The sequence below is a fragment of the Podarcis melisellensis genome (genome assembly GCF_964234715.1).
Source record: "Podarcis melisellensis genome assembly, chromosome: 7".
Classification (NCBI taxonomy): Eukaryota; Metazoa; Chordata; class Lepidosauria; order Squamata; family Lacertidae; genus Podarcis; species Podarcis melisellensis.
In genome coordinates this window covers 57,287,076-57,303,387 of record NC_138539.1, presented here as the reverse complement: position 1 = coordinate 57,303,387, position 16,312 = coordinate 57,287,076, and the positions used below count along the sequence as shown (strand labels likewise).

The following is a 16,312-nucleotide window of genomic DNA, read 5'->3' as shown; positions in this document are numbered from 1 at the left end:
GCAAATATCGGGCAGGTAAGCATATAATTGTTTTAAGGCTTGAAAGCTCAGAAAACATTTAGCATCTAATTTCTGCATATAAAAATTAGTCCTGAAGGCTAAGATACTCAGATTTTTAATATGTTTGATTGAAGATAGCACACATATGTGCTGTTTTCTGTTAATAAAATATGCCAAGTTTGCATTATGCTGGTATCATTTCACCTTTTCTAGATACATGCAGCCCTAGCCTTGCTAGCAGTTTAAAACAACATGATAATCGCAGTATTTTATTCAACAATTGCTGCATATCCACCCCCCTTAAATAACACTTACCTGGTAACTATAATGGTCAGATTACAGAAATTATCTGTTATGATGCTTCACAACACTCATGCCTTTATTATCAAATCTTACCTATTTCAATATGTGTTGACAAGCCGCATGGTGTACCTTTACTGCAAAAACTGCAAAGTACAGCTAGAACAGACCAGATCTTGAAAGCTTCCATGTTGTGGATATTCTGGACTATAAACCATGGTTTTCAAGATGCTTTCAATAGGAGGACTGTGACCTTTGAAATATGGGCTACAGTGCATTTCTTAATCAAATATGTGACTGGCACATAAACTAAAGCCCTCACGTGATTTGGAAATGTGTTGCCAGTTTCCCCTGTATCAGCCAACAGATCTGAGACAAGAATCGGTCCCAACGAAACTTAATATGATGTCGATTTTCCATTGATATCTGTGAAATGATGCCTAGAACAGAGAAAGGATATTATTGTATGATGTTTGGCAACTGCGTCCGTCCGTCCTTCCTTCCTTCTCTCTCAACGCACCATTGTTCATTAAACCGTTCTCTGCTAATGCAGGTGATATCAGTGAAAATAACATATTTCACTTAAAAACAACAACCTAAAATACTGATGGTTGTGTCTTGTTCTGTTAATGTCCATAATACATGCAAGGTTTGCAATACTTATGAATTCTATCTAAAGGAATAAGAACTTTTAGTAGCAGTTAACCCATTGGGGGGAGTTTTACTACATTCACAAGTGTTGCTGCTGATTCACACATTATATGGGAAGAAGTACCAAAGTACCAGGACCAAAGACTGTACTCACACAGTCGTTCTTTTGGTATCATCCATCAGCTCCTGTACTAGGGGAAAATTCTCCCACTGCTGGAACAGCTGCCCCTTATGAAAGCTGAAGGGAGAGGAGGCCTAATGGAGTTAGCCCATGGGTAGGCAAACTAAGGCCCAGGGGCCGAATCCAGCCCAATCACTTTCTCAATCCGGCCTGCGGACGGTGTGGGAACCAGTGTGTTTTTACATGAGTAGAATGTGTTATTTAAAAGGCATCTCTGGGTTATTTGTGGAGCATAGGAATTCGTTCTTTCCCCCAAAAAAATATAGTCCGGCCCCTGACAAGGTCTGAGGGATGGTGGACCAGCCCCCTGCTGAAAAAGTTTGCTGACCCCTGAGCTAGCCCATCCCATATGATGCTGGGGCTGATGGGAGGTTTAGTCTGAAACATCTGGAGGGCACCTGGTTGGCGAAGGTTGCTGTATGTACCGCCGCAGCTGTGTTTGACTGCACCCATTCCATCAACTGGGAAACCCAGCATTATTACACTGGCAACCACATTATTATCTGTGAGGAGGTGGGGCAAAATGTTTTTAAATGGTCAGGTCACAAATTTGGGGGAAGAGAGGGGCCTCTTACGATACAGCTATTGGCCAGCTCCAGGTTAAGAGACCCAAACTGAGGGCTGCCCCAAAGCAAAGGACAAGGCAGTACCTTCCCATGACTGGGCAGAAACCAGCTGGAAGGGCAGCTGAATCTGGCTTCCACACAGGTGAAGGGGCAACATCCTCCACTCTCCCTAAGGGAAGCAGGCTAGCTTAAGGGCTGCAAGACATACACAGCTCTGCTCTCAAGCACTCTCAACTCTGGTTCAACACTGCTTACACTGACTGGCAGTGACTCTCCAGTTTCAGCCAGGGCATTTCCTAGCTATTGCCTACACTGGCTGATGGCAGTGGCTCTGCAGTGCAAGGTTTCCAGGCAGAGGGCATTATTTCCCAGCCCTACTTGGAGAGGCCAGAGTTGATCCTAGGACTTGCTGCGTGCCAAGAAGATGCTCTGCCACCGAGCATCCTCCAAAGCGCACGGAGACATGATAATGAAACAGACGACGCAAGCTTGGGCTACAAGCGAATCTCTCCAGCAAGCAAGCACGGGAGAGTGGCTTAAAGACAGGGGTGCCCACCTGAACAATATATATATATATATAACTGCTCACTAGTTAAATGGCAATGCCGGGGGGCAGCCCCCTCAAATATTTTAATGGGGGGGGGAAGCAAAGGCACCTTGGTCGCTAGGAGTTGTCTCCTATGCTTAAAGACCACTAAATCCTTGGATGAGCACGGCCCCAAGTGCATTGGCACGGAGTTGCAGCGCTGCGCAGTTCTCTGCTTGGAAGCAAGTCCCTCCGAGGCTTTGCTCCCGAGTAAGCGCGAGTGGCGCTGCAGCCTTCAGGGACTTCGCTCCCGAGAAACCCGCCTGCCGAGGAGCTCCACGCTCGGCGGGGCCTTCGCCCTCGCCCGCCCCCAGCTCCACCCTCTCCGCTCCCTTCCCCGGCGCCGAGGCCATGGCGACTCGCTGGGCGTCGTTGGGCCTCCGAGCCCCGCTCGCTCGCCCTCCTCCTCCTCCTCCCCGCCGCTCTCGCTTCTGGCTAGCGGCGCCCGGCGGCGTCCGCCTGGGCAGCAGCGCCAGCCCGGGCGCAGGGGCGCTGGCCAGTTCCCTGGTGCGCACCGGAGGCTTCGTGGGAGGCCGCTGGGTGCAAGCGGCGGCCGCCTTCCCCGTCCGGGACCCGGCCAGCGGCGCGGAGCTGAGCCGGGTGGCGGACTGCGGGGCGGCCGAGGCGCAGGCCGCGGTGAGGGCCGCCTACGAGGCCGGCGCTGCTTGGAGCGGGGCGTCTGCCAAGGTGAGGCTTGCGGGACGCAGGGAGAGTTTCCAAGGCAGGGGGAGCCGAGCATGCAAGAGCCCCAGTCCAGGCTCCCTCCTGCGCCTGTGCGCAAGAGGGAGGGATGGATGCCCGCCGGCGCCTGGTGCACAGCTGTTAAAAGAGAGGAGCCCGGCCTTCCTTGGCTTGTGGCCACCCACCGGCATCAGCTGTAGGTCATGGGCAGCCCCACATAGGCGAGGAACGCGCGCGCACGCCCTTCCAGACGCGCCGTGGGGACATCGAGACAGGGTTACTCAGAAGGCGCCTGCCCGGTCTGGAGAAAGGGAACGCTCCTCCTTCAAAGAGACTCCCCCCCCCCCCGTTTAAACTCAACCAGAGTTTGCGCTGAAGAAGCAGCAGATAAAGGAATGGGTCAATGCTGCTTGTTATTATTTATATGAAGCAGTGCCGGATTTACCTACAAGCTATAGTTTAGGGCCCCACTCTCTTGGGGGGCCCCAAAAAATTGAAAGGAAAAAAACACACACCTGGATGTACATTTCCAAAATAAAACCTACATACAGCAACAGTGCTTTGTGTTGTTTAGGCTCCTATGATGTAAGTAATAGGCCCCGCCTGCTAGCCTGCTCCCTAAAATATCACTGGCTTGCTCATTTCTATATATAGGCTGCCTACATTCTGCATGTGCAAATGGCTTTAGATACCTATTAGGTTCATAAATTACCATACAGCATATATTCAACACCAAAAAACCAGCGGCAATTTGTTGTTGACAAAGGACAGCTGGACATATAAAGGGCCCCATTACCTTCAGTAGCTTAGGGCCTCATCAAAATATCAATCATATTGGCACAGTACACATGTATGTATGTGGTTTGCAGGGTGGCCTTAAATATATAGGCTTTATTTTGCCTTTCTAAGCTCCAAATACCTGTTTTTAGGGCAGATTTGAAAAAAACATCTACTGGGGTAGATAACCAACTGTTGTATATACTTTGGGGGTATCTCAGGGGAAGCAGCTCATAAATGAAATAAATAATAATAATAAAAATAACTTGCACCTTCAGAGTAATGGAAATCCTTTATTTGTTCATTTGTTTCCCCATTAACTATATTGTGGAGTATGGTGCGTTTCCCCTGCGTAAGTATATTCCCTGGGGTACTTTACGTACAATATGTAAGAAACACGGGGAAATCATACATGTATTAATTATAATACTTAAGTTCCATCTTTGAGTGGAGATGCATGTTGTTGTTGTTTAGTCGTTTAGTCGTGTCCGACTCTTTGTGACCCCATGGACCAGAGCACACCAAATTAATTTTATCAACTTTTGTTAGTAGTCCTGTTAGAATTGAACCTGAATCTACTTGCAGGATTATTGGGAGACAAGCAAATTTAAATACTGTAAAGCATGCAAGTAATACTGGAGTAATAATATTTTTTGCACTTGGCAGTGATACTGCTAAAACACTATTTCTTTTTCAGGAAAGAGCTGCTTTACTTTGTAAATGGTTTGATTTGATGATAGAGAATAAAGATGATCTTGCAAGGATCATAACAGCAGAGAACGTAAGTATAAAAAGAAGTGTGGGGGGCATATTCCTCAGGGATTTGGGGCTGAATTTCAGGCAGCTAGTTACAAGAATCTTGCCTAGAAGGTGAAGCAGTCAATGGGCACAGTTGCAATATTCCATGTTGCAATATGTCACGACAAATGCAGGATCTTTCATGTGTGACTTTTTGAAGCCCCCCCCCCCGCAAAGTAACGCAGAAGACCTGATTCCGAAGAATTTGCTTCTAAGAAAGTATGTGTATAGTTGCAGGTGCAAGCTTGTTTATTTTTTTTAAAATGTTTTAACCTGCTTTTCCTGAGGTCAAAATAGCCGCAGGACATTTAAACGATCATCTAGTAATCTTAAATTATGGGTGTTATGCTTCTAAACATCCCAGAAACTAACTTCACATCTTCTAAAATAGTTAGGTTTTACGTACTTTATTGAAGGTTGATGAAGGAGAGCAGTTCCAAATCTCTACATGGATGTTATTCCAGAGCCTTGGAGCACTCAGTTGTGAAGAACATGTTTATTGCTGCTGTTCTAACATTGTGAAGTGAAGGCTCTTGGAAGAAGGCCTGAGTAACTGAACATAAACAGCGTGGAAGGCTGAAATACAAAGTAGATGCTACAAGAGAAATATGGAGGTCCAACCTCATATTTCCCTCATAAAAATAGTTCAGGGGTCTACAGGGAAACTTCTTTTTTTTTTAATAATATTTATTAGGCATTTCCAATTATAACAATATAAAAAACAAAACATCCCAATTTAGAATCTTATTTTCCATATCATCTTTCCAAGACTTCCCCTCCCCTCCCCCTCTTGCATTCCAGTTCTTACAAATAAGTTCAACAATTTCTTATCCCAAATTTTAAACTTATTGTCATTATCCCAATTTTAAAAATATTTGCCCACCTCCTAAAATCGACTTAATCCCTTCCACGCGTTCTCCCCTTTAATATACATAATAGATTAAAATATAATAAGATAAGATGTAGTTTTACAACCTTTGGATTCCAAATTTCCCTCCCCCTTTCCCCGGTTGCGTCCCCAATATTTCTCGAATCTGATGTCTTCCTGGAGCTCCCACATTTTTTTTTAAACCATAGTCCTTTACCAGTCATTTTTAATTTTGTATATCCAATCTTGGAAGGAGTCTATCTCAAAAAGGCCCATTTTTTCCATCCAGACTTTTATGTACTTGGGAGTGAAAACTCCAATTTTACTTCTTTATACTTTTTCAAGTCTAGATGTTCCAAATGTTCCCGCTTCCAACTTTGTCCAGTTGTCAATTGTTCTTGTTGTTCTTGTTGATCTGTCTCCTCTTTTTCCCCTCCTTTTCTTTTCCTATTTTCCTGCACAGATGTTCCAATTCAAAAAGTCTCTAAATTCCTCTGCAAAGGCTCTGTTATTCAGGAACCAAACATGATGCCAAGTCCCTTCCATTCTTCAATAGATAAGTCTATTGTCTGCTTTACATGTATGAGCCTCTGTAGCCAAAATAGTGTTCCATTTCTGCAGTTTCCCAGGAGATAAAGAGTTCTGTTCAAATTCAATGCTGACAACTTGTAATATCCCTCAGCTCCTCTAGGTGGATTGCAATAACTCAGTTCCCTTCCAGATCACAACCAGCAATCATAGTAACTTAGTATTCCTTGTTTTAAACATTCTAAATCCAAATTATAACAAATGTAACCGGTAAAGTCCTTGCAACAAAGTTCTTTTTTGTTCTTCTGCTTTGACAGCTCTTTGACAGCTGTCAAAACCTCTCCTTGTCTTCTCCGGGCGCTCTAACTAAAACGCTCCCAGGTTCCGTGGGGGGGTTGCTTTTTAATTCACTTCCACTATTCTCCTCCAGCACAGTCTTATAATTTTCCATCGCGAAATTTAATAACTTTTTCAAAATAGGGTTGCGCTCGATCTTAGATGTTAAGTCCTTTGCTTTAGCTCCTCTACAACAGGGGGGGGGGCTGACTTCCTTTTTACGCCCTCCCCGCTCGTTCCAAATTTTTTATAAATTTAGTCCTTTTTAATCCAAGTTCCAATTACTCACGGGTTATACTTTGAGTCCGAATTTCCAATGGAAGAAGTCAGCGCTCTCCGTCGAATGGCATGCGGCTTCGCTCGGCAGGGGAAGCGGAGTACTCAAAGCACCCCCCCCCCCCGCCACCCGTTCCGTAGCCTTTAAAAAGGCTCCTTCGCGGGTCGGGGGGGGTTTAAAAGGTGCCAGCCGAGTCACCATGTCCATGGGTTTCAGCGCCCATGGTTTTTGAGGGTCCCCGCGTCGCCGGCGCGGGAGGACCCAACCCCTGCCGAGCAGGCTCCCTCCGGAGCTCGGAGGGAGTCCGCCATTCGGCGATGGCGCCAACCCGGAAGTCTTACAGGGAAACTTCTAAGGAGGCCAGGTGAGGGGACTTTACCCTTTCACACCAGGTACTTTCTCCCCGGAAGACTTCATCCATCCTCCCACCTTCTGCTTAGCAGTGCTTAAGGTTTTCCTTCAGGCAGGTAATAACAGTAGGCAAACCCAGCTGAAAAGGAAATTACCTAGTGGACAGGATTTTTTGCAGAGGAGAACTAGCAGACTGAGGAGGAGTTAAGCACTCTGCCCACTAATTCTTGGTTGCGTGCATCCTACGATGTACATTATCTTGGCAAATATGAGTCTAAATCCACATTTCTAAGACAACATCTCCTTCATATATGCAGAGACTGTCTAAGCCTTTGACTCTTAAGGTTTGTATCAGATGGAGGAGGACTTTAAAGGCAAGTGCCAGCACTTGGAAGGCAGTTTAGACAGTTTAAAATCACACTTTAAAATGAAAAACAAATGTGATCACACAAATCCTTCATTGTAATCATTTTGTTGGGGGAGAGACGTTTTGTAGTTCTCTGCATGTGAATGTCTGCATTCTGAATCATTCACAGGGGAAACCCCTAAAGGAAGCACAGGGTGAAATTCTTTATTCTGCTTCTTTCTTGGAATGGTTTGCTGAAGAAGCTCGGCGCATTTATGGTGACATCATCCCATCTTCTGCAAAGGACAGAAGAGTTCTAGTTCTTAAGCAGCCGGTGGGAGTTGCTGCCATCATTACTCCTGTGAGTTCAGCTGACTGTTTAAGTCAGACTTTTACTTTTAATATTCAAACGAGGCAGGATTGGTGATGCCCTGAGGCCAATGAATTAAAATTCTTACAATGAAAACTCAAATTTTGCACACAATATACAGGTTGTAAATGCGTTGTAATATTTGTGCTATACCTATGCTAGGTAAAGGTAAAGGACCCCTGGCAGTTAATACCAGTCGCAGACGACTCTGGGGTTGCGGTGCTCATCTCGCTTTACTGGCCGAGGGAGCCGGCGTACAGCTTCCGGGTCATGTGGCCAGCATGACTAAGCCGCTTTTGGTGAAACCAGAGCAGTGCACGGAAACGCCATTTACCTTCCCGCCGGAGCGGTACCTATTTATCTAGTTGCACTTTGACATGCTTTCAAACTGCTAGGTTGGCAGGAGCTGGGACCAAGCAACAGGAGCTCACTCTGTTGCGGGGATTTGAACCGCCAACCTTCCGACTGGCAAGTCCTAAGCTCTGTGGTTTAGACCACAGCGCCACCCGCATCCCATACCTATGGTAGGACTTGGGGATAAAAGACAAAGAAAACCACACTAGCTACAGAAGCATCACTCACTGGAAAACTCACCCAGTCCTCTTTTTGCTTTCTAAGCTTTCAGCAAGTACTGTAGCACTCTCAGGCTTACCCTGTCCCTTAGCATAAGTCTCTCAGGGTAAGTATACATATCTGTTAATTAAAACAGCCCACAACTGGAAACAATTGTGCAGGAGCAACTAAAATTAATAACAGCATAAAATTAACAAAATTTAAAAGCTAACTGAACAAAATAGAAGGCATTTTAAAGGTCACTTTAAAAGTCACCAGCAAAGGAGCTACATCTGCAATTCTATGCACTTCCCAGGGCAGTGAATTTGAGATCTGGGGCTATTGGTAGGCTTGCTGAGTCTTCTTTCTGGTATCTGCTAATCTGATGGTTCTTAGTGGCAAGTCAGAGAACAAGACCTTGGTGTCCCCACACGGTAACTACACGGTTTCCTGCAGAGACAATGGGATTCCAAACCATTCAGTGGAAGTTAAGGTCCCATTTTGTTGGTGGAGAGTGGCTTTTATATATGGTTTGATGGTATCTAGAAGTTGCCAGGATCTCGGGAGCAGATGGGTCAAACAACAGCCAAGGATCTTAAAAGCTTTCTATCTTGCTAATTTCCCCCTCAAATTTCAGAACTTGCCAGTTTTATTGTACCAATGTGCACACAACATTTAAATGGACCTGTTTCTTCAATTTAGTGGAATTTTCCAAGTGCTATGATTACAAGGAAAGTCGGTGCTGCTTTGGCAGCTGGCTGCACAGTGGTGGTGAAACCAGCAGAAGATACACCCTTATCTGCTTTAGCACTTGCTGAGGTGAGATTTTTATATTGATGAACAGTGGATTAATTATTACTATTTATTGCACTTACTAGTCATTTTTTTCTAAGTCACTCTGAGTTATTTGTAGAATAGTACAAAGACTGAAACCAGTATAAAGCTAAAAATGGAATAAAAATCTAAAAGCATTCACATACACTATATAAAAGGCAGATTAACTTTTTGGTTATTTTTAAAAATAAGATTATTGAAATTATGTGTGGTTTTTAAATGCTTGTGACACACTTACAACAAGACAAAGCTCAGCACCATCTTCAGCTTGTTGTTTATCATTATTATATAATTCTAACCAGTTTCATGCCACTATTTTTTCGCTGCAGCTTGCAAATCGGGCTGGAATACCTGCAGGAGTGTATAATGTTGTTCCCTGTTCTAGACAACAGGCAGTAGCGGTTGGGGAAGTGATGTGCACTGATCCTTTGGTAGCCAAGATCTCTTTTACAGGCTCAACGGCTACAGGAAAGGTAAGCTTCTCAATGTTGGCTCGTAAACTGCTGCAAATTTGTGGCTAAAATACATAGCTAAAATGAAGTTGCTAATTGGGTAGATGTTATCTTGCCTAGTTTGTTTTGTTTTTTAAAAATATTTTTATTGATTTTCATTATGACAAACATCACATTAAATAAAATAAATATTTAAAAGAAAATAAAGAAATAAAAATTAAAAACTTCACAGTGCTGTTTATACATTCAGTAGGACATCCAAATGTGGGATTTCTTAAATCCCTTGACTTCCCTCTACCCCCTTCCCGTCGTTCCATTGTTTTATGATTAATTCATGCATGTCCATGTAATATTATTCATCTAATTGTATCCAGTTCTATCTTTTATCATAATAATGCAAATGTTTCTTAAAATCCTGCTTATTGTATCAACTTGTATACGGTGCTTTGATATATATGCAATAAAGACTTCCCATTCCCATTTTTAAATTTGTTATTGTCTTGATTTCTAAGTTTCTCTGTTAATTTAGCCATTTCCGCATATTCCATTAACTTTATTTGCTAATCTTTTTTTGTTGGGATCTTTTCCTCTTTCCAGCATTGGGCTATCAATATTCATGCTGCTGTAGTCACATACATAAAAATATATCTATATCTAGATATCTATATCTATATCTTGTCTTGTCTAGTTTGACCCTTACTGCCATCCCTTGAAACTCAGTCTGAAACCAGTAGTTGTTTTCCATTCACTTACATAATTGGATCAACTCATCTCAGACCAGTATCTTAATGCATGCATAGTGGTATTAAAAAGAATGGGACTGTTTCAAAGATTCACATCTATTGCTTTAGACTAGAGAACATCCCATGTCCAAGGCTGGGCACTGTGTATAATTAGGTAAATTATACTGTGGTTTTAAAATTTGTTGGAAGCTGCTCAGAGTGGCTGGGGCATACTACTACTACTACTACTATTTATTATTATTATCATCATCATCACCATCTAAAATAAGCACTGAAGACTTTGAGATCTACATTTACTCCTTAGATTAGAAAAATGAGTGGGTAGTTTAGTAGGGAACTCGTGATTTCAACTACAGAGTATTCTCTCGGCATTCAAAAAAAGCTAAGTTTGTGTAATTCATCTTTGTAGGTATACAGCTTTCTGTGTTTCCTGTGTATTTGCAGATATTGCTGCGCCATGCTGCTGGCACTGTGAAGAGGGTCTCCATGGAGCTCGGAGGACACGCTCCATTCATAGTGTTTGATAGTGCTGATGTAGACAAAGCGGTAGCAGGAGCTTTAGCTTCCAAATACAGAAATTCAGGCCAGGTGAGATTAATCTCCCCTGTTTTTCCCCCTACAACACTTGCAGATAATTTGAGCACTGCTCTTTTACAAATTTGGTTATGCTTTGTACTGGGATGGGGGGGTGGACACAAGCAAAGACATTTCACCCCTCATTCTTGATCTATAAAAAGCAGGTGTCATAATAATAAGTCTGACAGTTCAGAATACAACCCAGCTATAACTAAGCAGAGTTCAGTTACAGTGGGACCGTTACATTCTGATTTACTTAGAAGTGTTATTGATTTCAAGGGGAGTTTATTCATGCTTGGGTGGAAGTCCAATTCTGGCACACTTTGAATCTACACTAACTGTGCAGACTAAACCCTTGGCTTTAATTTGGAGGGCAATACTTAAAACTTTTGCCTTTTCCTTTACTTTTAAGCTCTCTTGTAGTTAGCTAGTGTTGCCCTCTGAAGAATTCTGCCCTCAGCATTCTTTGCACTGGAACCTAGTTTGAAACCTGACATTGTTGCTCATGAAACTCAGTTGTGTTGCTGATGAAGGTAGAAACCAAAGCATTTGCGTGTAAAACGGAATGTTTCCATGCCTCCCATGATACACAGCCGAGTACAAACAGAGCTCAGTAGGATATGTCCACAAATATTAATTGCACATTTCGTAGTTTTATGTCAATCCTACTAAGGATGTTAATAGTTTACAATAATTATTTAAAATACATTATGTATTTTCACCATTCCTTATTAAAATTTGATTCTTCCTGATTCCTAATTCTTCCAGTCAGTTTTGCCATTTCAGCATAGCCCATCCATTTTATCTTCCTTGGTAGGGACTGTATTTTCTTTCCATCTCTGAGCTAGCAGAGTCCAGACAGCTGTAGTCGCATACATGAATAATGTCTTCTGGTCATTTGGAATCTCTGCACCTAAAATTCCTAAAAGAAAAGCTTCTGGTTTCTTAAGAGAAAGCTTTCTATAACATTTTTTTTCAACTCATTATATATATCATCTCCCAGAATGCTTTTACCACTTTACACATCCGCCACATATGATAAAAGGTTCCCTCTTTCTCTTTACATTTCCAGCATACATTTGGTCTTGATTTATACATTTTGGCTTATTTCTTAAATTTCTACCCCACCCTTCCTCCCAAAGGAGCCTATGACATTAAACAACAAAGCACTAGTCTATGCCTAACTGAAAACAAACACAATTTCTTCTGACTTTAGACCTGTGTGTGTACAAACCGCTTCTTGGTGCAAAAAGGGATCCACGATGCATTCGTAGAAAAGTTTGCACGAGCCATTAAGTCAGAGCTACGGATTGGCAATGGGTTTGATGAAGGGACAACTCAGGGACCGCTAATTAATGAAAAAGCTGTGGAAAAGGTAAGTGTTTTGTTTTTAATTTTTTTGTGGTACGAAGAGGTATTGCCAAGTTACGTTTGTTGGCTATGCCAGTGGGATAATAATGAACTACAAAATTCTACTTGGGATATGAAAACCGCCCTTTTGTGGGAGAGCCTAACACTGCACTTGCTTTCTTTCTCTTAGGTTGAAAAACATATTCACGATGCTGTTTCCCAAGGAGCGTCCATAGTTACAGGAGGAAAAAGGCACAGTTACGGGAAGAATTTCTTTGAACCGACTCTTCTCAGCAATGTCACAACACACATGTTGTGCACACAAGAGGAGACTTTTGGTCCTTTGGCCCCAGTTATGAAGTAAGAGTTTATTCTGCATATCACACATTAACAAACTTTGATTATTACTCCTGTTAACCTTACCATATTACACACTTGGAGGCAAGATGGATTGTGATAAGCATAGAAGTAGTTCACAACAGGAAACAGCTGACATTTCTCCTACTTATTACATGTGACCCTCCCAGACAATTCCTGGATTAAGGATCACGCTTCCAAGTATAATGTTTGAATTGGCAAGGAACTGTCCCTACACAAATACACTCTGCGATAGCCACAATTGCTGCTGTGTTTTTTGGACCCATCGCAGTCATGGAAGTGCAATACAGTTTACTCATATAGTGATGGCTTCACTGCTAATGCACATTTCTCAAAGTCAGCGACAGTCAGGAGGGATTATGTGTATTAAGTGTGGGGAACTTTCCCTTATTTTAAATTGCCATGTATAAAGACAACAGCACCCCTTTCCCAACTTCGGGTAGAAAAATTCCACAGACTGTGTCAGACATTTTGTGTTTCTTTATATATTTATGTATACAAAATATAAGCAGGTACCACCTTAGATTTCTTTTGAAAACTTTAGTAGTATGCATCCCAGGCATAATCTTGTTACAATTATTTATGTGGATAGCCTGAGAAAGGTAGGTATTTCAAAACCATGTCAAAATACAATAAAATGCCTGTGCCTTTAATTTCTGATCTGTTAGCGCTTTTCAGAATCTTTTCATGATCATTTTTCATGTGTCCTGAAGTTTGCACAAGTGTGTAAGAATGAAGGCACTTGCCTCTTTCACAGTGATGCCCACATTCTAGATTCTCTGGTGCCTCAATTTTATTTTTATTTCTTATATAGCTTGGGTAGGTAGAGCTTGAATAGACTTTCCCCAAGGGATTTCCTGAGGGAAACTGTTCTGGGTGTGCTAAAATGTTGCAAATGTTGACTTACTGGGAAGTCTTGTCTCATAGTGTGGGAATATTGTTTGCATTATGTGTGGTGAGGCACACCACCAACCCTTCAAACACTATGGAGTGACCTGGATGTCAAAATATATTTACATTAGGTCTCGCATTTGCTTAGCTATATTCCAGCAAATGCTCACTCAAGAAATTACGTGGTGGTTTTTGTAGCCATTCCCAACCTTTTTCTCTTAGGGCAAAATTTAATGTCACCAATGGACTTCACTTCCCCAGATTCTAGACTGCATGGGGGTGCTGCAGCAGAGAGGTGTAAAAGTCTCTATTGTGCAAGCAAATAGCCATTGTTGGATGTCACCTTTAGAAAATTCTTCCCCATTTCCCCACCCTGTTTTATTTTAACCTGATGAAACTGCATAGGATTTACTAATCTTCCCATAATCGGTGTCATTTTTAAACATGCAAATGTATTGCTGATGTTGGAAAACATCGTGTAACTTTTATACTAGCTTAATTCATGGGAAGTTATGGAAATCTGCGTCACTCGAGAGAGTGGGGATGCCATTACGAATTTCCCATGGGAGAGGCCTCTAATTGCACACCACTTGCAATAAAGCAGTTCTTCCATTATTATTTACATCTCCTATTAATACTTTTGCAGGTTTGATACAGAGGAAGAAGCTCTTGCCATAGCAAATTCAGCCAACGTGGGCTTAGCAGGTATGTGAGTTCTTAATACTGCAAATCTACAATGCTTAAGGAGGCAAGATGGGGTATGGTTCAAGCTACCAGGCCACATCTTGATTTTACCATTTCAAGCTTAGAAAAATGACCTTTCTCCCCGCAAAACAACAAACAAAAAACGCCAAACTGTTTTCTATTCAATGCTCCAATTTGCAGGTTATTTCTACTCCCGAGACCCGGCCCAGATCTGGAGAGTTGCAGAGAAGCTGGAGGTTGGGATGGTGGGCGTTAATGAAGGCATTGTGTCTGCCGTGGAGTGCCCTTTTGGTGGCGTAAAACAATCTGGGCTGGGAAGAGAAGGTTCAAAATACGGTATTGATGAATATTTGGAAATAAAGTATGTCTGTTTTGGAGGTTTATAGTAGCCATTTGTTAGGAGTCTAACCTATTCAGAATGCCTGGAAAACAACCTTTTGGGGCATTCATAAGCTTTAGCAAGATCATTTGTGATTTTTCATTCCCTCTTAAAATGGAAGTAATAATGTTTTTGTAGAAACGTCATTACTTGTAGACATGACGATACATATAGAACAACTCTGGTATTCTGTGTACACAGGTTGTAGAAATATAGGTTTATTTATATTACCTGTCTTAACCATAATGCAGGGATAAATAATGTTTCGATTCCCTATTGTGTTTCAGAGGAATTTGGAAAAACTTTACTAATTAAGATGTATGATTTACCTTGAGTGTCTGTTAGAGGGGAAAGGCAGGATAGAAATAAATGATTTTTGGAGAGTAGCAAAGTAGGAAAAAGATCCTCATTTACCCTTTCTCATGCGCTGAGCCAGGTGTGAAATAACTGAATAATTGTGCCAAATGTTGTCTGTTTCTTTTTCTAATGTTTTTATTATTTTCTGGGTGCCTGTCTTAGGGCTTCTAGGAAATATTTTCTAGGGAAGGATGTATTGCACTTTTTCATATTGTTCTTCAGCTATTGGCTGGAGCTGAAAAATGGCCTTGAAGGTATATGTACAGTTCTGACAGAATCCTCCCTATTACTTACAATAGGACTAGAGCATCTCTAAGGAGATACTTGTGATTTGCTCCTATCAGCTGAGCCTTGTGACCAAATTATCATGCATTAGTACAACAGCACAGAGATACGAACATAAACTGTTTCGTATGGGTGGGGTAACATTGTGTCTTGCAAAAGCTGTAATGCACTGAGACCAACTTGGACCAATAGCTCCACAAGGAAGTAATATTTATTTGAAGCGCCACAGCACACAAGCTCACACCTCCATAGCCCATTACACTGCTCTAGAGCTCTGTTTCCTGTGTCTATTCTTGCCAAGTAATATTTCTTCTCTGGAAGACTTGTCTCATCCTCCATGGCCCTCCTGCTCATTCTAGAGATTACAGAAAGCAGTTAACTGGGTACAAGAGAAAAAGCTTAAGACCTGGGGAAAAGTGGGGGGCGGGTGCTATGTGGGAGGACTTTAAAGCTTCCTCCATGAACTTATTTGAGTTAACAGTGGCATACAGCTAGAATCCCAAAAGTTGTTTATTTTACCACCACACGTTAAGACTTTTGATGGCACAAGATAAAAGCACTTTTGTGCTCTTCCCAGTGAGCTTTAATGTTACCTGCATGTGCTCCATCAGGCCTTTTCTGTATGAGCTGCTGTTACGTTCGAAACATAAAAAGATTTAACAGCTCTGCTTTGCTACTGCTGCATTCAATGGAACATGCACTTTATTTACATTGCAAAACTTCATTTGACATTTTGCAATATGTTTTCAAGTGGACTTAGCTATGCAATCCCCTTCCCTATCAAATCTGCTTGCGATCCAAAGGGCTGCTTCAGATGAACCAAAAGGGCTTGGAACAAACATTTGAGGTCTTCCTTAAGTGCGAAGCTTCTGCCATTTCACTGACAGTTCTAAGAGACACCACTTGGCTCGAGAAGTAGTTCACAGTGTAGCCACGACCATCCAGCATTCAGGAGAAACATAAATCCAGATCTCATTCGGACACACACAACTAGTCGCTTGTTTCTTCCTATTTTCATGTATGTTCATTAACCTCCAAAACTGATACAGGTCAGCTAAGCTTATTTTGGGTGACTTTGTACTACAAAACATTGGTTCTGCTGTATTATATTAGGGATAGGTTAAATAGTGGCACTATAGCGACTCCTTAAAAGCACATTATGTAGCTCTAATTGCTATTCCTAAAAAAAATCAA

General features: G+C 42.2%; 2 protein-coding genes across 4 annotated transcripts in view; one reads left to right on the top strand and one right to left on the bottom strand.

Moving 5' to 3' along the window:
* GPLD1 (glycosylphosphatidylinositol specific phospholipase D1) overlaps nt 1–3,284 on the bottom strand; it is a 25,163-nt gene extending 21,879 nt beyond the window's left edge. Inside the window, exons 1-2 of one of the 3 annotated variants that reach the window (XM_081919245.1) lie at nt 3,151–3,284; nt 397–740 (exon numbers count right to left, since the gene is read on the bottom strand). In XM_081919245.1, coding sequence (XP_081775371.1) covers nt 397–490 — 94 coding nt within the window. In that variant the 5' untranslated portion in view covers nt 491–740; nt 3,151–3,284. Of the gene's footprint in view, nt 1–396; nt 741–1,105; nt 2,262–3,150 lie in introns of those variants that run through there. The other 2 variants (XM_081919244.1, XM_081919246.1) reach the window with 2 other exon arrangements.
* ALDH5A1 (aldehyde dehydrogenase 5 family member A1) lies at nt 2,418–16,312 on the top strand. Its single transcript, XM_081919251.1, has 10 exons — nt 2,418–2,971; nt 4,440–4,523; nt 7,437–7,607; nt 8,871–8,987; nt 9,332–9,475; nt 10,642–10,785; nt 11,990–12,148; nt 12,314–12,483; nt 14,039–14,097; nt 14,278–16,312. The coding sequence occupies exons 1-10, from the start codon at nt 2,636–2,638 to the stop codon at nt 14,481–14,483; spliced, it is 1,590 nt and encodes a 529-aa protein (XP_081775377.1). The 5' UTR covers nt 2,418–2,635; the 3' UTR covers nt 14,484–16,312.

Excerpts from the sequence above, each read along its gene's own strand:
- ALDH5A1 (XM_081919251.1), top strand. The coding sequence starts at position 2,636 with ATGGCGACTCGCTGGGCGTCGTTGGGCCTCCGAGCCCCGCTCGCTCGC. Across the intron at positions 4,524-7,436 it reads GGATCATAACAGCAGAGAAC|GGGAAACCCCTAAAGGAAGC; the intron begins GTAAGTATAAAA and ends AATCATTCACAG. Across the intron at positions 7,608-8,870 it reads TTGCTGCCATCATTACTCCT|TGGAATTTTCCAAGTGCTAT; the intron begins GTGAGTTCAGCT and ends TCTTCAATTTAG.